Source organism: Pelobates fuscus, chromosome 5, assembly GCF_036172605.1.
Source record: "Pelobates fuscus isolate aPelFus1 chromosome 5, aPelFus1.pri, whole genome shotgun sequence".
Lineage (NCBI taxonomy): Eukaryota > Metazoa > Chordata > Amphibia > Anura > Pelobatidae > Pelobates > Pelobates fuscus.
The window spans coordinates 186,130,081-186,152,203 of NC_086321.1; the positions used below are offsets into that span (position 1 = coordinate 186,130,081).

The 22,123-nt window shown below is 43.8% G+C and overlaps 1 protein-coding gene across 1 annotated transcript in view; it reads left to right on the forward strand.

The window, feature by feature from the left end:
- The window catches only part of RPGRIP1 (RPGR interacting protein 1), a 72,045-nt gene that overhangs the window by 43,485 nt on the left and 6,437 nt on the right, over positions 1–22,123 (forward strand). The window contains exons 20-22 of the mRNA XM_063456507.1: positions 7,609–7,836; positions 7,940–8,099; positions 8,179–8,258. Coding sequence (XP_063312577.1) covers positions 7,609–7,836; positions 7,940–8,099; positions 8,179–8,258 — 468 coding nt within the window. The remainder of the gene's footprint in view (positions 1–7,608; positions 7,837–7,939; positions 8,100–8,178; positions 8,259–22,123) is intronic.

Here is a 22,123-nt window from a genome sequence, read left to right on the forward strand (position 1 = left end):
AGCCTCTATCCCCTATGGTCAGTATCTTAGGGCAAGACGGAACTGCTCACAAGATGAGACCTTTTATAAAGAATGCAGACTTCTCAAATCCTGTTTTAAAGAATTACAATACCCTAATCGGGTCCTCAAACAGGCATTCCAACGAGCAAGTGGCACCAATAGACACTCCAGCCTCCACTTCACTAGACCTGTACAAGATTCGAAGACTCCCCGCTGCATCGCCACCTTTGACCAAGGTTGGGACCATATGACCAACATCTTCAAAAGGAACTGGCCCATGCTCCAACATGATCCTGTTCTTCAAAAAATATTACCCAGCCATCCATCCCTAACAGCACGGAGACCCCCCAATTTACAAGGATCAACTTGTTCATAGTCACCTCTCTTCCCCTTCAGCACCATCAAACTGGCTCTCTGATCTAAAGGGAACCTACAAATGCGGCCATTGCAAAGACTGCCAGTACATCTCACCCACGAAGTCGGTGGTCTCCACCCAAACGCATATCAGCTTTGACACTAATGCTTTGATAAACTGCGGCACCACTCGACTTATCTATCTCATCACCTGTAGCTGTGGAATCCAGTATATCGGCAAGACCTTCCAACAATTCAGACGAAGGATTCTGCAGCATATAAATTCCAGCAAGAATACTGTTACTCCGACCACAGTAGCAAGACACGTCCTCAATTTCCACAATGGCATCGCTGACAATCTGCGATTTCAGGCCATTGAGAAACTAATGCCTAACCCAAGGAAAGGCGACTTTCACAAAATTCTACTACAAAAAGAATCTCACTGGATCTTTACCTTCAAGACTCTAGCCCCTCGTGGCTTAAACGAAGAATTTAATTATACACCATTTATACACTAGTAATCGGTGGCTATAGAGCACGATTAATAACAGCTTTTCCTCCACTGGTTCTCCTTTGCAAAATTTACTTGCACTTCATTTGGTGCTCTCATACATTTCATGCTCTTATATATCAAATTGTGATGAGCAATTTGTAAAAACTACTGATATGAATCTCAGTAATGGCTGGAAGACTGCCACCATTGATCTATGTATGACACTCTTATCAAAAGATCTTTTCCTTTAATCTATCTAACTGTTTCATTTCCTACATGGATATAATGTCTAAACTTATATTTTTATGCCCTGAATAAGAGGTGTTTTCTAAACTGAGTAGGTACTTACATACATTTTCTAACATACTCACTCACCTCCAGGTATAACTTAGGACCATCTTTTTTATACCACACTGAAACATCTCTAATAACCTATAGTGATAGTTACTAGTACTGTATATGCACATGGACATGGGCATATACATATCGCAAACCAAGATATTGTGAGATCATTACACTTCTGACCCTACTGAGCCACCATAGATTACCATTTCCCAGACAGCCGAAAACGGACCAATCAGCTGTAAGGGTGGGATTTATAATTCTACCACTGGAGGGAGTAATTTCCCCCTGACGAGCCCCTAAACAGGGCGAAACGCGCGTCGGGTTTTCAGACATCACTCTGCGCTCTCGTCATAACACTTACCACATGACTGCTCCCTCGGAATTTCAGCAACCACACTTGCTTGACTTACCAATCAAGGAACCTTGGTATGCAGTTCATTGACGAGCAGTGCTGAGTAACAGACCGACCGAGGGTCTAATACTAACCATTTTATACTAGCTATTTTTGCCACTGCTTACTCTCTGCACCGGCAAATCTCCAATATTCTTTCTTTACTATTACTGGTGCCCATGAAGGCACTTTCTTTCTTTTTATCTCTAGAATTGTTTAAGAAGAGAAGCTGACGATAAGAACTGGGCTACCCCTTCAGACGACGTAGCGCTATATGCTACCAGCAGTCAAATAGCACTTCCAACGTAAACATTTGTACTGCCCGGCATAATATCTAGCAGCAAGCCAGCGGTTACTTTGTATACTTACCATTCTTAGTATCTATCCCGCTATGCGTTTCATTAAGGTATAATATCCTGGAGCAAGTTAGCGGTTACATTGTATTCAGACCATTCTTAGTATTTATTCCGCAACTTGTCTCACTAGCCTTGAACTGCCTGGCACAATATCGAGGAGCAAACCAGCGGACACATTATATACCTACCATTCTTAGTATTTATTCCGCTATTGTCTCATCACGTTATAATATCCTGGAGCAAGACAGTGGATACTCTGTATACAAACCATTTTCAGTATTTATTCCGCTATCTGTCTCATCACGGTTTAATATCCTGGAGCAAGACAGTGGATACTTTGTATACAGACCATTTTTAGTATTTATTCCGCTACTTGTCTCATTACCTCTGAACTTGTTCATTGACAATAACGGTAATGCAGCAGGCTACCATCAGTTAACCACGTGTACTATTACCTCTATAGACAACTGGTTGCACCAATCTCTCTGTTCAGCATTAGATCTTGGATCCAGTCAGTTAACACTTTAATACTGACCACTCTTCAGGAATTACTCCGCTATCTGTCTCAGTATCTTTGAGCTCTCTCAGACTGGCAATCACATTTAGTTGCTATACCTAATATCTATATTGTCACATTGAGCTCACCGGACATAATTAATAATCAACTTTAATAGTTTGCGACTATACAAACCTATTCCTCTAAGATTTACTAGGTCATCTTCTATTAATCCTTCTTTGGAATATTGGAGAATAGATTAGCCATACTATTTGGACTCTGGGGATTTTTTGACGTATTCTCTCACCCCAGGTACCTTATGATATATATATTCATTTATAACTGATCAGTTCATAAATAAGTAAACAACTTATGTTTACGTTCTATGTTGTTTTTTCCCTCCTTTTTGTCCCCCCCCCTTACCCCCTATGTATACGCCTCTATTTTCTTGTGTCAGCTATTCCGACTGCTAGTCAATAGTCAGCCAGCATAAACACTAATATTTAATTAGGAATGTCTTTTTTTTTATACTAATATTCTAATATTGTGTTTCAATTTAAGGACAGATTTCTCTCCCTTTGTACTTTCTACTTTTGAGGGTTACCCCCTCCCTGTCCAGCTACACTAGACAATCTTATGGGCCAACCCATTCCTTTTTCAAGACTTTGTTACCTGGAACGTGGGCAGCTTACATCAAAGTATAGAGAGCATGGGATAAAATGTGTTAATAACGTGCAAGGTCAGGTTGAGTGGAAAATACAGAATTACAGTGGTTTGGTAGGTTCGAGCTCGTCAGTGGCTCCGAACCTGGGGGTGTAGGGTTGTCACGGTATACCCCTATGGTTTGTTATGGTGTATTAGTAAGCATGCCACTTGGTTGGTGTGTTTTATGTAAATATTATTCTTGTGGGACATACTGGGGGGCAGAAATCCAGGGAGGGATGGTTGGATTTGTTGCTTTGGTTTTTATGCCATTTGTTCGCTGGGTGGTTGACAGGACCATGGAGCACTGGCGTTCCTTTTCAAGCTGAATGGATGGGAAGACCTGACAAAACATTTCGTCGTTAAGCAGGCGATCTTCGGGGGATAGTAGATGCCCGTTATCCTTTGAGGTCTTGGAGGGTTTGGTGGGGGCTTTACCTACTGTTTGTTGTTCTGATTTCAAGGTGACGCTGTTCACCGTGGTTTTTGCGTGGCCATTTTTTGGGAGTTTAGAGTGGGAGAACTGGTGAGTAGAAACTGGATGGGAGATGGGGGAGTGCAGCCGGCGGATGTCGAGCTGTCTTGGGATAGGCTACAGATTTGTTTACGTAGGTCCAAAACGACGTGTTCGGCAAGGGGTGTTGGATCACATTGTTTCCATTGCCAAGTTCTATGCCCTGTTTACTGTGCTAATGCGTTTCTGGGGGAACATTCGAGAGTAGCGGGCTCTTTCTTGGTGCATGAAGATGGGTCTTCTCTGTCGCACTTCCAATTCCTTCAGGTTTTTAGATTGGTTTTACGTCAGGTGGGGTTGAAGCCCTTGGAGGGTGAACTGTATGAACATTCCTTCAGAATTGGGACAGCCACAGAGGTATCGGGCGGATGGAGTGCACATCTCCGAGGTGGGGAACAATTTCCTTAACCTTGGGTTTCAGGAAGGTATTAAAAAAGCTTTAGGCTTGAGGTGGTCAAGACCTGAGCTGTGGCAGGGTAAAGTGAGTTAATAACGTGCAGGGTCAGGTTGAGTGGAAAATACTTCCGATGATTACAGTGGTTTGGTAGGTTTGAGCTTGTTGGTGGCTCCGAACCTGGGGGTGTAGGGGTGTCACGGTATTTCCCTACGGTTTGTTGTATATTTGTAAGCATGCCACTTGGTTGGTGTGTTATGTGAATATTATTCTTGATATGTTATGGTTTATATTCATGTTTGGGGGTTATTGCCAGGGTTAATGACTTTTGGTGTGAGAGGGGTATTTTAGTATGTATTGGGTGTTGCCAATGACCTTAATTACACAATATGTTAATAAAGCTGTGGACAATAATTTTCCAATGCTAAAATGGTAGTCTGTTTTATAGGGAATGGGTATTGAGGTTAAGCCGGATATGCCATAAAAGGCGACTATGCGCATATCGTGTAACCCATGGAGCGACACAGTGGGAGGAATGGGCCCTGATAGAGCTGGAGGCAGGCAAAGGAGGTTAGTAGTATGTGGCTAGGGGGTTAGTGGGGGGGGGTTAAGAGGGGTATGTATTCTGCCCATTTTAGGTAGAGGCCATTTTAACCTACCTACCCTTACCTGTAGTTGTCCCTCCCTCATTCCCTTTTTGGTTCTGTTGATATTTTCTTGCTTAGTCACAGCGGCGGGGTTAGGTGGTTTGGTAGGTTCGAGCTCGTCGGTGGCTCCGAACCTGGGGGTGTCACGGTATACCCCTACGGTTTGTTATGTATTAGTAAGCATGCCACTTGGGTGGTGTGTCGTGTTCATAGGCGTGCACACGGGGTGTGCCGGGTGTGCCTGGGCACACCCTAATCCCCGCGGCACGCCTATGTATTGAGACCGGCAGGGGAGATCTCAGGATCCCCCCTGTCGGCTCATGCAGAGCCGGCGCTATCAGAGCACCGGCTCTGCTCTAAGCCTCCCTCCCTACTGACCCATAGGCAGGGAGGGAGGCAGGAGAGGACCCAGGGAGCTCTTGCCAGCAGCTCCACCGGGTCCTTTCGCGGGATTGCGGCAACGCTCAGATCTCGCAAGAGTGAACTCTAGCCCTGCAGGCTAGAGTTCACTCTCACCACTGGACCACCAGGGAAGGCAGCAGCAGAAAGGATCCCGCCTCCCAGGCATAATGTAAGAAGGGAGGGGGGATATTAAGCAATTTGCCCCACCTCCACTGGACCACCAGGGAAGGCAGCAGCAGCAAGGTCCCTAAGGTCCTCCCTAAATAAGGTAAGAAGGGAGGGGGGATATTTACTAAACGGCCCCCACACAATCCCCCAAACATAAAGCACACAAACAGCACCCCCCCCCCCACACACAGCATCTACACACACAGCACCCTCACACATACAGCACACACACAGCACCCTTACACATACACACTAACAGCACCCTCACACACACATCACCCTTACACACACACACTAACAGCACCCTCACACACACACACATCACCCTCACATATACACACTAACAGCACACTTACACACACACAGCACCCTCACACACACACACACTGCACCCTCACACACAGACACATCATCCTCACAAATACACACACACAGCACCCTTACACACACATACAGCGCCCTTACACACACAGCGCCCTCACACACATCACCCCCACATATACACACTAACAGCAACCTTACACACACATACAGCACCCTTACACAGATAGTGCCTTCACACACACACACACAGCGCCCTTACACACACAGCGTCCTTACACACACAGCACCCTTACAAACACAGTGCTCCTTACACACATTGCCCTCACACACACAGTGTCCTTACACACACAGCGCCTACACACACACACACAGCAGTATATGTGTGTTTATGTATACATATATATATATATATATATCGTGTGTTTGTGTGCTTTAGGGTGCACACCCTTATACAATAGGCTGCGCACGCCTATGGTTGTGTTATGTGAATATTATTCTTGTTATGTTATGGTTTATATTCCTGTTTGGGGGTCATTGCCAGGGTTAATTACTTTTGGTATTTTAGTATGTATTAGGTGTTGGCAGTCACCTTTTTTTACACAATATGTTAACGCTGTGGACAATAATTTTACAACATTAAAATGGTAGTCTGTGTTTTATTGGGAATGGGTATTAAGGTTAAGCTGGATATGGATATGATATAAAAGGCGACTATGCGCATATCATGTAGTGGTAAGTGTGCTATGAGAGTGTTTAAGCACTTGCTGCTTCCCTGCTTCCTTGCTTCAATGTGAGGTGAAGTGTAGCTTCACACAGTGATTATATCAGTATGCTGATACACTGTCTGATAGCTGCTGTCAGTCTTTCATCTCTCTGTACACTCACTGCTCTCCCCTGCCAGCGCACTCTGATTACCCTCTTTTTTGGGAAGGTGGATGGCATCTGTAATTTCATCTCTCCCTCAGCCATCCTCCAATTGCCTTCCTCTCTAGGATGGAGGGTGGCTGTTCTGTGCTCAACACGTCCAACAGTCTCTCACACTGTGAATTCATTGAGAGTATTGGAGGATGTGATGTTACTTTTTCTACCCAGCACTGTGAATGATTACTCCATGTCTTCAACAACAAAAAAAATTGAAACGTACAGCTGTTTGTATTTTATTGTTATTATTTTACTTAGATTTTGTCTTTAATTGTAGCAAGCAAGAGATCAGACAATATTATATAGATAATCAATGCAGAAATCCAGGTACACAAACCTTTTGTTGTGACTGTAGTAATTGAGATTTCTTACATTTTACACAAATATTATTAAAATAAATTTTCCAAAACAGGTTTCAGATTTTTTTTTATTCAAGATGGTGGAAAATTTAGGACATTTATAAAGCTCAATGAACTGTATGATCATGAACATAAGTGAAAATAATACGAAGATTATGTTTTTCAGCATTAGAAATAATAAACGTATGTGCAATATTACAATTAAGGATATTTGTGTGTCTGTATTTTCATACCTCTTGTAGTAAGGGCACACAACAGAGGTTAATTATATATACATCACTGATTAACGTGTCAATGAGCAATCTTTGTGACAAAGGCATACAATAAAGTGAGCTTAAGGACAAAAGATTTTAAAAACTGGAGGACTCACAAAAAAGGCACCATTTTGCGAGGAGCTTAGTGGCCTCCTAGAGGTTTAGGAATACTGTTGCTCCAATGATACAGATCTCTTTTCTTCTACTTCCCCATTGGTTTATGCTAACAATGGCTGGAACCATCAGCCGCTAATACATCAGACTCATGCAAGAGGCAAGGGAAGGTAGGTCAATGGGACCAGAAGTCATAACCTCCCACCAAAACAGGTTTGAAAAGTGGTGGCAGAAAGGAGTAGAGAAAGTCCTTACAATGTTCAAACATGTGATCACCTACCATTTTATTGTGCTTTTGGTTGTGCATCCCTAGTCTAGAGACGGAATCTCATACTCTGCTTATTGAGAAAAAGGTTGTTATTTCATTTTTACAGAAACTGTCACAAGGCAAAGTGTTACTCAGAGATACTCCAAAGGTCCAGTCAAGAAGAACAAGGCCTTCCAAATCTCGTAGAGTAGAGGAGAACCTTCAGTGGGACACAAACTCTATAAAAAGGGGAAGAAGAGATTATCAGCCGGTGACCTACCACAAAAAAGAGCTAATCCAGAGATCAGACCCCTTAGTTGTAAATCAAAAGGATGAGATGACCATGGAAGTCGAGGTTAGTACTGTTTAATTGACATATAAAGGGAATGTAAGCAGAGCAAAATTATGTATTTGTCAAGAGAATAAACAAATATTGGAATAACAGTGTTCATTCAAAGGAAATTGAACTGGGAGATGAAATCCGGCTACAGGAACAGAATGAGCATATAACGGATCAAGAATCTAATCAATCAGAGCAGGATACAAGCTCTTTATATTCAAATGTAGGAAAAGAAGAAACTGGGCAAATGAATGAAAACCATTTTCCAAAGGAAGCAGGTAACCTAACATGTTAGGGCTGGTAGCATTTAGATTTGTTTTATCATGATCCAATAACAATGCATTGTTTCTTATCCAGGTGACCAGTCCACTGAAGATTCACAAAGTACTGACAATGATGACATTATCATACTTAATCCTCAAGTTCCACAAAAAACTGTGAGTGTGTCAAATGTCTTGTAGTAACATTTCCTTTGTATCTACATATGATTTAAATATCATCATCCTGATGTTACACATAATGAGGATATGTGAACGCAAGTCTGAATTGTCTGAGGATTTGAGATTTATAAGCAATCTCAGCTGAGAGAGAAAATCACACCATGCACACAGGTAAACGCATAACAGATTTTCACAACACAGGCTATAACAGTTTTTTATACATGCAGTACAGAGGGTGCATTCATCAAGTAAAAGTCATGCATTTCTAATCTAGTTTCTACCAGTTATAATTAAAAATAGCAATCACAAAAATTGAAAACACTAATTATAGTTAATACTACATTGAAAAAGATGCTAAAAGCTTCTAATTTTGAGATATGCAACTGTACAGAGAAACACAACATTGAGCTCCCCTACACATTCCTGTCCTCCCCACAGCCTGCTTCTGTCCTTCATGAAAAAAAGAAAAATACATCACAAAGTGGACATACAATGTATAGTATACAATAAGTCTGTCCATGGTTTAATATGCACAGATATAAATACTTCTTTCCATGACCGGTATGGTACAAAAAGTTTATGAACACTTTGCTTACCTTGTGCCAGGGAGGGAGGAATGTTGATCCCAGTGGGTGGGTATCTGGTCTGCACCTCAAGCAGGTGTAGACCACTTGAATTGGTCCATCCGGTCCCAGCCTAATTAAAGAATCAGAACATTTTTATGGTAGCACGCAATACACTTGGACTGCACCAGCTGTTGGTGCAGGCCACAAACTTCCAGGGACCCAGCGCAGGGTGTGTTGGGGTGGTTTGGAAGATTGTTGATCTCCCCAGTAGGTCTCAGCCCATGAACATTACAGATAATCAGGAATTTGGCCATTATTTACTATAGCCAGTAATTTTGTATTGTTAAAAATTCTTATAAAATGTAAAAAATAAAATAAAAATCATTCTCTAGCATTCTACTTTACATATAAATACTGAGAATTATTCCTTTTTTTTAACATTTTAGGGGAATTTAATAAAAAATATTTATGGCCATAGTACATACTGGCCAAATTATTTTTTTGCCATCTTAAGGATCTTTGGCGTGACTTCCGTAGTAATGCATGACAGGAACCCATTTCTTCTTTCAGCAAATGTTTCTGGTTTTGTTCTGCTCTTCATTGTGAATATGTAGTGAGAAGTAGATATAAATCAAAAGTGGAATGGTGGGATTTGTCCCTATGTAGTCTGTCATAATGCTTTTGTGATGGTATGAAGAATCAGCTTAATTTCTTGACTAACTTTGGCAGCAAATATACTGATATCTCTGACCAATCACAGACAATAAGAATGATACTAATTCTTTAAAATTTCTTCCAATGAAGTTGGGGACAAAGTCATTCAATTATGAAGGTTTTCATGGCAGAACTGCAGAAAGCTAGTGTTTATGTGCAGACTTTCTGTAGGCAGCAACTTACCATTCTGCATACAGCTCAGTAGATTTTCAGATCTTTGGGACAAGAGATGTCTAAGGGTATATCAAATAGGTACAAAAGACCTAGAAATAAGGAAAATTTAAACCATACTTACCGTAATTTTCTTTTCCTGGCTATTATTCATGGCAGCATCACTTATGGGTAACTTCGCCCTCAGGACCAGAACAGGACAGGAACTAGAATTCAAATGAGTCCTAGAGTATAAAGGGTCCCTCCTCCCTTCACACACCAGTCAATTATCAAGCTAACTTTGGGACGGAACATGATGCTGTCATGAATAATAGCCAGGAAAAGAAAATTACGGTAAGCACGGTTTAAATTTTCCTTATTCCTGGCTAGTCATGGCAGCATCACTTATGGGTAATACCTAATCTTAAGAAAACAATAAGGGTGGATCAAATACAACCTTCACAACAGAGGTTGCAACACCAAATTTGTGATTTATTTGTACTTGTGAACAGAAGACAAAACAGCTCTTGATGAGGAAGCCATGTCCAATTTGTAGTGCTTAAGGAACGTCATTGGAGAAGACCATGTGGCTGCCTTGCAGATTTCATCTGGAGGCACCTCTGCCCAATTTGCCCAAGTAGTGAATAATGATCTTGTAGAGTGAACTCTAATCTTGTCTGGTGGAGATATGTTATTATTCCGGTATGCGTCTCTTTTCCTGGATGGTAGGACAAACAGTTTCTCTGTTTTCCTAAATTCTCTTGTGCTCTCCAGGCAGGCCCGGACTGGCCATCGGCACACTGTCAAATGCCCTGTGGGCAGGATATCCCCGCTGGTCCATGCAGGGCCCGTGCTATCCAAGCGCCGGCCCTGCTGTATTCCATGACAGGCCAGTGGGGAGATTAAAGATCTCCCTCAGCAGCCCACTAGCACTAACAAGCGGCCACCAGCTTGGGAGGGAGACAGGAGAGGAGTCGGAGGAGCTCTATCTTGCAGCACCGCCAAGTTCTTTTTGCGAGATTTGGAGCGTTGACATGGCAACGCCCCCGATCTCGCAAAAGTGAACTCTAGCCTCGCAGGCTAGAGTTCACTAACCACTAGCACCACAGGGATGGCAGCACGGTTCCCCCTCCCAAGCTAAAGGTAAAAAGGGAGGGGGGATATAATGCTTGAAAGGTTTTTATTGGGGTTTTTTTTTTTTTTTTTTAAATAAATACATTCTTATACAGTGGCATTAATCTGCCTCCCCCCAAAACACAATACCTCCAAACATATACACAAACACACAGCACTCTCACACATAAAGCTCCCTCTCACACACACATATTACCCTCACACACTCATACACACACACACAGGGCCCTCACACAGAGCATCCTCACACACACAGCACCCTCACACACACACACACACTTCACCCCTCACACATACACACAGAACCCCCTAACACACTGCACCACTCACACACACACAATACTTCCAAACTGGATTTCCTATACATACACTAGATTCCTTGTAAGCAAACACATACTACATTCCCTAAACACACACTCTCTACAACCCCTAAAACACTACATCCCCGATACACACACACTATAGCCCATATGCACACACTTGCTACAACCCCTACACACACACACTCTCTCTACAGCCCCTAGCCACACATGCCTCACAAACACAGCACGACTAAAACCGACCTTATTACACAATGCCACACCACAATCTGCTTACTCTACACACACGCATTCCCACAAGCAGGCTCCAAACACATGCACAATATTCTTTCCTGGCAATTTTTTCTCCTGGCATCTCATTTATAGAGACACCAGAGACAAGTTGCAAGCAAACATAGCGCAAGCTTGTTATTACATTTGCTTGCACTGTGCAGAACAAATACAGGGCTTTTTTCTTATTCTAGAGGTCTTCAGCAGAGCTCTGTGCATGGTCTGCCCTGGAAGAGCATTGAACCAACATGCTCACTTTGAGAGGGGGCGTGCTTGTCATTGGTGATGACAAAACACACCTTATCTGGCCCCGCCCCCTTCTTAGTGGGCCGCTGTGATTAAAAAAATGTCCGGGCTGAATATTTTTCCCAGTCCAGCCCTGTCTCCAGGTATTGAATTAAATATTCCCGTATATCTAATTCTTGGAGTTTTAGTTCTTCCTGAGATTAGCAATAAACGATGGTAACACTATTTCTTGTCCCATAAGGAAATTAGATACCACATTCGGAAGGAATTTCTACATAAGCTTAAGAACTACTCGGTCATGGAATATTAAGGTATGGGAGTCTTGTGATGAGAAAGCCTGTCGTTCAGAAATGCATTTAGCAGTTGTGATGACCACTAGAATTAATGCTTTATAGGTAAGATGTAAGATGTGTAGAAATCTGCGAGAGAGGAGCAAATGTGGTTCAGTTAAAAATTGTAGAACTAACGGAAAATCCCAAGGTGGAGAGGAATTTTTTGACAGAGGATTAATTCTCATTGCCACTTTGAAAAGTCTTGCAATTAGTGGGTGTGTTGCCCAGGATGTATTGTGAAGAGCAGATAAGGCAGATGATTGGACTATAAGAGTGCTTAGACTAAGACCTTTATTTAGACCTGACTGTAAGAAATCCAGAATTTGAATATGGGATGGATTGAGATGGTCAAAGTCTTCAGAACATGCCCATTCTTTGAATGTTTCCCATACTCTTTAATAGCAGGATCATGTAGACGTTTTCCTTGACTTAAGAAGAGTTTCAACCACTTTATTCGAAAGGCCTTGTTTTAATAAAGTTGACCTTCAAAAGCCAAGCTCCCAGATTCCATTGAGATGGGTTTGCCATGTGGTCGATTTGGAGTATGCCCCACCTTCTTGTAATCATCTTGAATACCTCTGGGTGTAGACTCCATTCCCCTGGATGAATGGTTTTCCGGCTCAGACAGTCCACTATGGTGTTGTCTACCTCCGGAAGGTATAGAGCTTTTAGACCCATGAGGTGTTTCTGAGCCAGATTCATGAGGGGTTTCATCGCAGAAAGAAGACGCTTGCTTCTGGTGCCCCCCTGATGATTCACATATGCTGCAACTGCCCTATTGTCTGTACGAATCAACACCCATTTGTGATGTTGATGTAGATTAATTTAGAAATAAACAAATATGTTTAAATATCTATCTGTTCCTGTCCAAATCTGAGATGATTAAATTGCGTATACGCAGAAGTAAATTCACACTGACACACGGAGTTCAGGTTAAAATAACTTCGAGAAAATTTAATGGCATCTGATTAAAAGTGGGCTCGCAGACCCTTATAAGAGCAAAATTACATCATCATTGAATATCAAGATATCAGTAAATAAACATCATTAATTGGATTAAATGTTAAGTGGCTATGTCAATGTCCACCCATCAATATTATTAATTGGCTCAAGAACTAAGTGGTTAGCTAGGTGTCCTCCCACCGGGAGGTGGTATTGTTCTGGACACGGGTGTGGACAGATGGCTCAAGCGCCATCTTACCCAGCACGAGGCTTACTCGGTGGGAAGGGGGGCTTGGGCGTCATTTTGCGTAGTTAGTGATGTCAGACTCGTGGTCAGGTTCAGGGTTCTTTTTATGAATAGAACATTTCATTAGGCCAGCTTCCCATGGCCTTGGCTATACTTTGTTGCATGTTACAGGAGATTCAATAATTCCGGGGTTAGTCATGTCTTTCTAGAAAATACAGTCTCTATTCATTATACTAAATGCTGTTAGGAAATTCTGTCATGTAATGTAGTTTAAAATGGAGGATCTGTCAGGTAATGTGGTTTAAAATGGAGTTAGTGCAAAAATTCAACACAGGTTCAATACAGGTTTTTAATAATTCTACATCAGTCCCCCCTATGAAATGTTAGATTCTAAAAAGATAAACTTTATTTGTTAATACCAGAAGACGTGTTAGCCCAAAGGCACAGAAACCCCGTGGCCGCTAGCTAGGTGTTAATGCAAAGTGCAATTCTGTCCCTTAATCTGACCCTAGTAGGCTAACTCATCCGTCAGCATGGCTCTCGAACGCTTCACTCCCATGGGTGGCCCACGGTGGCTTGTCCACCACTTCTCCACACGGGAGACTTTACCCATTACAGACGGATGCTGTCCCTAAGCTGGTCCCTACCTAGAACTCTTGCACTTTATCAATAAAAGGGATAGTTTGCAGCGGTATACAGGGTGAGTTGAGATCTTGAAAATCTTGGTCATCAACTGCCAAATGTGCAAAAGTTGGTGTTGCTTGGTCTACAGTCTTCTGTAGGAATTTTCTCAGACAAGGGAGGACACAACAAACGAGAAGAGCAAAGATAAAAAGAGAAATTAGTATTGCCATACCAATATGCATTAAAGCTTTTTGCTATCCTGTCATCCAACCAAACCATCTTTCCCAGGGATCTTTTATCCCAGAATTCCTTTTTAACTCTTCAGAGAGCTCATTTAATTTTTCTATGGCTAAGGTGACTTTACCATTAGGGCCTGTGTTTTCTGGGATGTAAGTACAACATGTCATGGTGTCGGGCAAAATTTTACATACACCCCCTTTTTCAGCTAGAATCATGTCTAAGGCCATTCTATTCTGGAAGGACATTTGGGATGTAGCCTGCAGCTGTTCGGCTAATCCCTGGAGGGCATCCCTGGTGTAGTTAACAAAGCGTTGTTGGTTGTAATAAATGTAATTTATCCAATTCAAATTCTTGTTTGCAGTAACTATGGTAAAAAGTGATTCAAATCCTGCAGCAACTTCATCTCTTGCTTTAAATTCATTGGGCACCCCCCTAGGCACCCCAATGGCATCAATGTAAATGTGAGGGTCAAAACTGCCTTTTACTGGGGCTTCACGCTTAACCTTGGTTGGTGTGTGTTTGGACTCATGTGTGTCAGAGATAATATGTATAGGCATGATGGCTTTAGCTAGAGTACACTCCCCCCACCATTCCTTGTCCATCCTGGATCTTAGCTGTAAATCCCCACACAACCAGTAAATATCCCCCAATGACCTAGTATGGAATTGCAGCAGGTTCATGGAGACAGTTCTGTAGGTGGCACAATACCCTTTGGAGAAGTTACCCAAGAATTTACCAATTCCATCATAATTAGCATAACAAGTGTAGTTACCTTTATAAACTGTAACACCATCTGGGGGTTTGACATCCTTGGCTAAGAGAGGATATTCCACTGTCCATGCTTTGCAGAGGGACCTATTGAAATTGTAGTGATAGGCAAAAAGACTCAAAACACATTCTTCTATATCTACTGGCAAGGTTAAAGGTACGGTGCCGAAGTGAGGCCGGGCACCACCGCACACATAGCATGCGGTTCTGTTATGTTTGTTGGCATTATATTTCATCCATTCCAACCATAGATTAACATCATTAAAACCTGTTTCAGCTGCCATGGTATCTTCAAAGGTGGGGTTTGCAATGGCCATCATGTCTTTAAAGGACTGGATGTGTGGTTTTAATGGATTTGAGACCATATGGGTGGCCCCTTGCCACTCTGGAGAGTGGCACATATCTTTAAGGTAGAAGTGCCCTAATTTGTTATAGGAACCTTTCTTCCAATACATTCCCATTACATACTGGTCTGCATCTGTTGGGCTGGGATGCTCAATATTTAGAATTAATTTCATGGGTGTGCCTCCTCCAGGTTTCCTCAGGGTCATTCTTTGGAGGAGGGATCTACCATGATCATCTACTTTAGATAAGGCACTTTTTGGTTTGTAACCCCAGGCAGGCCCGGCATTCCATCCCGCCGCCCCCCAATGGTTACAATTGTGCCCCCATTGTTTGTCAACTACACAAACATAGGGGTCCTTTGAATGAGGGATATCTCTATAGATATTTTGAATCTGTGATGTAGGGAACGGGCATTCTACAATGTCACAGTAATCAAAAGTATAAGTAGCCACACGGGTACATGAAGAATTGTACCAGAAGGTATACCCACTGGCATCTTTGGTGATGGCTACTTGCTGGGTCTTAGTTAGGCTAACTAAGGAGAAGATGTACCAGAGGTACATGGTTGTGCGGTATCTGCTTCCTCTGGGGCAGGAGCTTTCTTGCAATGGGAAGCGTGGATCCAATGTGGCCTGCCGGCCAACTTGACGGAGGTTAAAGTGATTAAGAGAACTTGGAATGGTCCGTCAAACCTTGGTTCCAGGGTGTGTTTCCGCACAAATTTCTTGACCAGAACCCAATCTCCGGGAAGCAGGTTGTGGGTACCCGTATCAGATTCAGGATCTGGAATTGAAGAGAAAACTTGGGCATGTATTTTGTTCAAGGCATTTGCAAGTTCAGTTACATAGTCTACTAAAACATCAGTTTGAAGCTGCAACTGTTGCGGGTAATAACAACCTAGTCTGGGTGCAGTCCCAAATAGAATCTCATATGGGGATAGTGAGTGCTTTCCTCTAGGTGTGTGCCTAACGCTGAATAAAGCTATTGACAGGCTTTCTGGCCAGGGCATCTTTGTTTCTTGTGACATTTTTAGCATTCTGGCTTTTAGGGTGCCATTCATGCGTTCCACTTTGCCACTACTTTGTGGGTGGTAAGGGGTGTGAAAAGCTAGGGTCACCCCCAGAGCAGTCTAAATTTCTTTAGTCACTGTTGCTGTAAAGGCTGGGCCCTGGTCACTCTCAATGACTTCTGGAAGTCCGAATCTACATACAATATCTGTAAGTAGGCGTCTTGCAGTTGTTTTTGCAGTGATATTGGTTACTGGGTAGGCTTCAGGCCAGCCTGAAAACATGTCCACTATTACTAGTGCATATTCATGAGGCCCACTCTTGGGCATTTGTATGTGATCAATCTGAATTCTCTGGAATGGGTACATGGGCTTAGCCAGGTGTTTCAAAGGCACTTTGGTTGGCTTTCCTGGGTTGCATTTTGCACAAATGACACAGGCCCTACAGAAGCTGTTGATCAATGTTGTGATTCCAGGTGCTTCATAATACTTTTGTATGAGGGCGGCCATTAAGTCTTTTGACAGATGTGCAGGTCCATGTGCCCATTGGACAACTGCTGGATATAAATTCTTAGGAAGGCAGAATCTAAAGTTGTTGTAATATACTCCATCCTTTAGGACTGCTCCTTTCTTCTTCCACTTCTGTATTTCTTCGGTGGTAGTTGTAGCTTTCTGTTCCCGTAAGATTCTTCGGTCAGTAGGAAGGGTCTGCAAGGTAAAAATAGGAATTTCTTCGTGTCCGGACACTTCTTCATCCACTTCCTGCAATTTTCTTGCCGCTTGCTTAGCAGCCTGATCAGCCCTTTGCTTCATCTGTATCCAACTTCCCATGTGCCTTCACTTTCAAGATGGCCACTTCTTCAGGGAGTAGGAGGGCATCCATTAGTTCCTTGATTGCAGAGCTGTGTTTGACTGGTGTACCAGCAGTGGTAAGAAATCCTCTTGTTTTCCAAATTAGGCCGAAGTCATGTGCCACACCCAGAGCGTATCTTGAATCTGTGTAGATGTTGGCACGTTTTCCTTCGGAGATTTTGCATGCTGAAGTCAGGGCTTGCAATTCAGCTTCTTGTGCAGACATTGCTGGTGGTAAAGATGATGATTTGATAACTTCATCTGTTGTGGTTACGGCATATCCTGTGTGGTATTTTCCTTCTTCATCAGCATACCTTGAACCGTCCACAAACAGAGTGAAATCAGGATTTGTTAATGGATTCTCATGTACAGTTGGTAAGTGTATTGTCTCCATTTTCATCTGTTCAAAACAGTCATGAGGTGTCTCTGGGTCATAATCATTCACTATGACCAGATCTTGAAATTCATTTTCCAGGAAGTGGCGTGGCCATGCTTCAAGATGGTCAGTTGTTGGGTATTTGACAATGCCATTTTCCTGTAGCTGTGATTCATACATGGTGGCCCATAATTTTGCCATGGGCCCAAGATCATTCCATGATTTTGTTTTCAACTTGGTGACAGGGACATGTGGAATAGCAGTATCCCAATGATGGTACAAGTATTTGAGTTCTGAAGGCAGTTGAATCAAGACCATGCTGTTGCCTTCAGAGTCACAGTAGAAGTCTTGTGCAGTGAGTTTCACCTCCACCAGATGATAGAGTTCATCTTCATAGCAAGGTTCAGGAGTGATGTTTGGCTTGTACCACATGGTACAGAAGGCATATCCTGCTCCCTCGCAGAGAGGTGTTTGTCCATCATGAAAGGATAAATCAGGATGCATTTTCTTAATGGTACCAGTAAGAAGGTAGATGTAGGTTTCATCCATGATAAACCCATAGTGGATACCTCCCTCAGGTAGTGGGAGAAGAGTGGACGGATTGAGAACTTGACATCTTTGTATGGTATGACATTGGAGACGTAGGTGTCTTGCAGGAGACACATGCTTGAGTTGTACTTGGTTGATGATGGCAGAAATGTCATGAGGGGCCAAGACAACTAGAGGGTGGCCAAGGACCAGGTCTGCAGTTCTTTCAATGAGTTCTCTTGCTGCAAAAACGGCCCTAAGGCAAGAAGGGGTCCCTCTGGCCACGATATCCAGCTGGCAGGAGAAAAATCCAATAGGCCTTTGACGGCCTCTTAAGTCATTTGTTTGGGTAAGGACTCCTGTAGCATGGCCTTGTCTTTCAGAGACAAACAATTTGAAGGGTTTGGTATAGTCTGGTAGGCCTAGAGCAGGAGCAGATGCAATGGCACGTTTTAATGTATTGAAATTATCCAGTGCTTCATTGGTCAGGCAGAATGGGTCTGACTTGAGTGCATCATAGAGTGGTTGCATGAGCAGAGAGGCTTCTGGGATCCATGCTCGGCAGTAGGAAATGAGGCCTAAGAAGGCATGTAGAGATTTTGAAGTCCTTGGAGGTGGAATATCCAGTACTGCTCTGACTCGGTCACGGGTGAGATGTCTGGTACCTTGAGATAGACAATGCCCAAGGAAGATTACTGTAGGCTGACAGAATTGCAGCTTGAGAAGTGAAGCTTTGCATCCTTGTTCTGCTAAATAGCAAAGGAGACTAATTGAACATTCTTCAGTTGTTGGTATGTCATCTCCACAGAGCAGTAGATCATCCACATACTGGAGCAGGACAACTTTTGGATGGTCTGCTTGCCATGGATCAAGGATAGAGCACATGGCCTTTGCAAACTGACTTGGAGAGTTTTGTGCCCCTTGGGGCATGACAGTCCATATATACTGTTGCATCTCATGTGTGAAGGCAAACAGGTATTGGCAAATTGGATCCAGTGGTACACTTAAGAAGGCATTGGCCAGATCAATGACTGTGAAGTATTTTGCTGAGGGTGGGACCCCAGAGAGCTGAGTGTGTGGGTTAGGCACAATAGGGGTGTCCAGGGGTGTTGCTTCATTGACTGCACGGAAATTCTGAACCATTCTGTACTTCTCTGGTTCACCTTTTGGAGTTTTCTTCTTCACAGGAAATAATGGGGTGTTGCATTTTGATTCACATTTCACGAGAGCACCCTTCTCCAAGAGTGCTTTGATTTGACTGGAGATAGCTGCAGCTTGAGCTGGTTTTAAAGGATATTGTGGTTTTCTTGGTAACTTAGCTCCTGGAATGAGCTTTACCACCACAGGTGGAACTTTTAGGTGACCTATGTCCTCTGGGCCTGAGGACCATAGTTTTGCAGGTACCTTTGTCTTTAGTGAATGCGGGAAATTGGACCTCTGTTCCTTTGCTTCCCCGTGGGGTTCTTCTAGATGGAGCATCAAAGGCAGGGAGCACAAGGCTGAGGTGTCTGATACAGATAGAGGAGTAGACAGTTCTACTTGTCCATCTGGAGTGAAAATGATAGATGCCTGCAGGCGTGAGAGGACATCAGCGCCTAACAGGTTAATTGGGCATGTGGAGGATACCACAAAACGAGCAAGCAAGCTAGGGTAGTTGCCAACTCGTAATGGAGTTGTTAAGGGATTGTGTCTTGGTTGGCCATCCACTCCTACACAAGAGACATCGATATTTGACAGAAATGATGGGTCTGGCAGGTTTTGTTCTCGTAGAACACTTCGGGCTGCACCTGTGTCAACAAGAAATGTAGTAGGTTGTCCTTCAATGGGTAGAGTCACAGTGGCAAGTGGCCCCCCCTTATCCCCTGAAGACACTGCCATGACAGGGGTTAATGACACAGGCTTGCCAATTTCCTAATCATCTGGTTCCTCAACAATTGGAACTGTTTTTGGGGCTTTGGGGACATGTGCAGCCTTTGTCACTTTCTTGGGCTCTTTCTTGGGCTCTGGGCATTCACCTCTGAAATGTCCTTTAGCACCACAATTAAAGCAATGTCCATCCTCGGGTTTGGTGCCTTTTGGGACAGGTCCGGTGCGGGACACCATGAGAGGAGCTGAACTGGGCCTTCTAGGAGTCTGGGCAGATTCCAGACCCCTAGCAACTAAGAGTAAGGTATCCAGAGGGACTACCTTATATTCAGGGCGTGCAGCAATGATTCCCTTGCGTATGGAGTCTTTAACACCTTGGACAAATGCACCAGACAGCATTTGAGAATGGATCTTGTCTGTAAGATCAAATCCCAAATCTGTAAACATTTGAAACAGTCTTGCATGAAACCTTTCCACTGATTCTCCTTTGTCTTGCACAATATCAGTAAGGCCAGCAGCCTGATCTGCAAGTTTGTCCTTTGCCCACTCCTTTAGTTGGTTGCAAAAAGTTACTCCGGAGGGGTAATCAATGTCACTTATAAGCAGATCTGTACTGAGGTGGCGGGCCATGCTGGGCCAGTATGCATCCCCGGCTTTAATAGCACAAATGCTCAGTAAATCACGCCATGCTGCAGAATAAGTCTTTTGAATTTGAACTATTCCTCGGTAAAAAGGCAAAGGTTGCTTTTCTGGGTCAGGGAGTGATTTCATCAGGGCACTAGCCTGCGTAGGATTAAAAGCTACATATTTAGGAAGGGCCCGATCCCCCCGGCCCGTATGTCCGAAAGGATCATCGAGGGAACGGCGGGGCGGGGGCCCCGTGGCATCCTGTGAGCCCTGGGATCCCTCCTCATACTCATCTTCATCTGTGACCTGGACCCCTCTGAGTAATGGGGCCATTTGAGGTGTCAGAACCGGGGGAAATGAGGGAATCCCAGAAGCTGGAGTGGCCAGTAGATTATGAGCTTGGGGTGAGTAATCACCGGGAAGTACCGGCATTAGGGGTGCTGGATGACTGGGGGCCGCCATATTGGAGGCGTGAAAGGAAGCTGCGTTAGGGTTAAGGGAAGAAGTGGCGGCCATGTTGGATGTGGGCACATCCGGGGCAGACTGTGCCGGATTGGGCATGACCGGGGTCTGGGGAGTGGCTTGGGAAAGGAAGTAGGCTTGGTTTGGATAGGGCAGGGGTAAGGGAAGGGGTAGGGCCAAGACAACTGGGTAGGGTTTTGGGCGGAACCTGGGGAGGGTGGGTTAGTTGGGCAGGGATTAGGGAAGGAGGTGGGACATCCGGGATACGGATATGAAACTGAAGGGGTGGGAACCTGGGCTGTGGGAGGGGTGGGAAGGAGAGAGAGCGGAGAGAGATTAGCAGAGGTGGGTGTAGTAGGAGGGGCCGGAGCGGGTGTAGTAGGAATGACAGCAGCGGATGAGGAGGGGTTAGAGAACTGGGTGGATGCAGATGGGAGGGTAGGATTATTGACGGAGAGAGAGCGTAGAGAAGGAATGGCGGATGAAATGCTTGGATTAGGCAGAGAAGGTAGTGCAGGGATGGATGAGGATGATGGGAATGTTAGGGATGATGATGGGGAAAATAATGATCCATCAGAATTCAGGACCGGACAAACAGGGGAAATGACGGGATGGGTGATGGGAGGATTGGGAGTGGGGAACATGGTCAGCTGGCTGTCACTTATTGCTGACTGAACCTTGGGGATGGACATCCCCTGGGCGCCATTTTGGGGCGCTGGCTGAGGGAATGCCCCAGCAACACAATTATTATGATACACAAACAATTTTACACCTTTGTGATCTATTTCTTCCTCAACCCAACCTTATCGCTACTCTGTACCATGCTTCAGCAGTACGTAATAAATCATTATCTGTAAGCTTGCCTTTCTTCTCTGTCAGTAATCTACGCCAGCTTTCTGGCTGCAATCTACCACATGAAGGCACAGCAATTTTACACACTTTAGCAATCTTTTCAACCCCCTTAACCATTTCCTCACCCTCTCTATCTTCAACTAGATCACACGCTAACCAGCCCTTACCGGGCTTACTCAATCCCTGTCCCATATCCCCCTATAAAAGGCATCCCAGATATAGGGAAAGGAAAATGAAACAGAACGTCTACAATGCTCGACTGCCACTCGGAAGGGTGGGTCCCCCCAAGTGCGTCTTCCCAAAACGTAGACTAGTCACTAATCCCGCCTAGGAGCGATGTGAGAAGTGTGTGACCAATCACTTCTCTCACAAGAGAAATAGGAGTGGATAGTGTA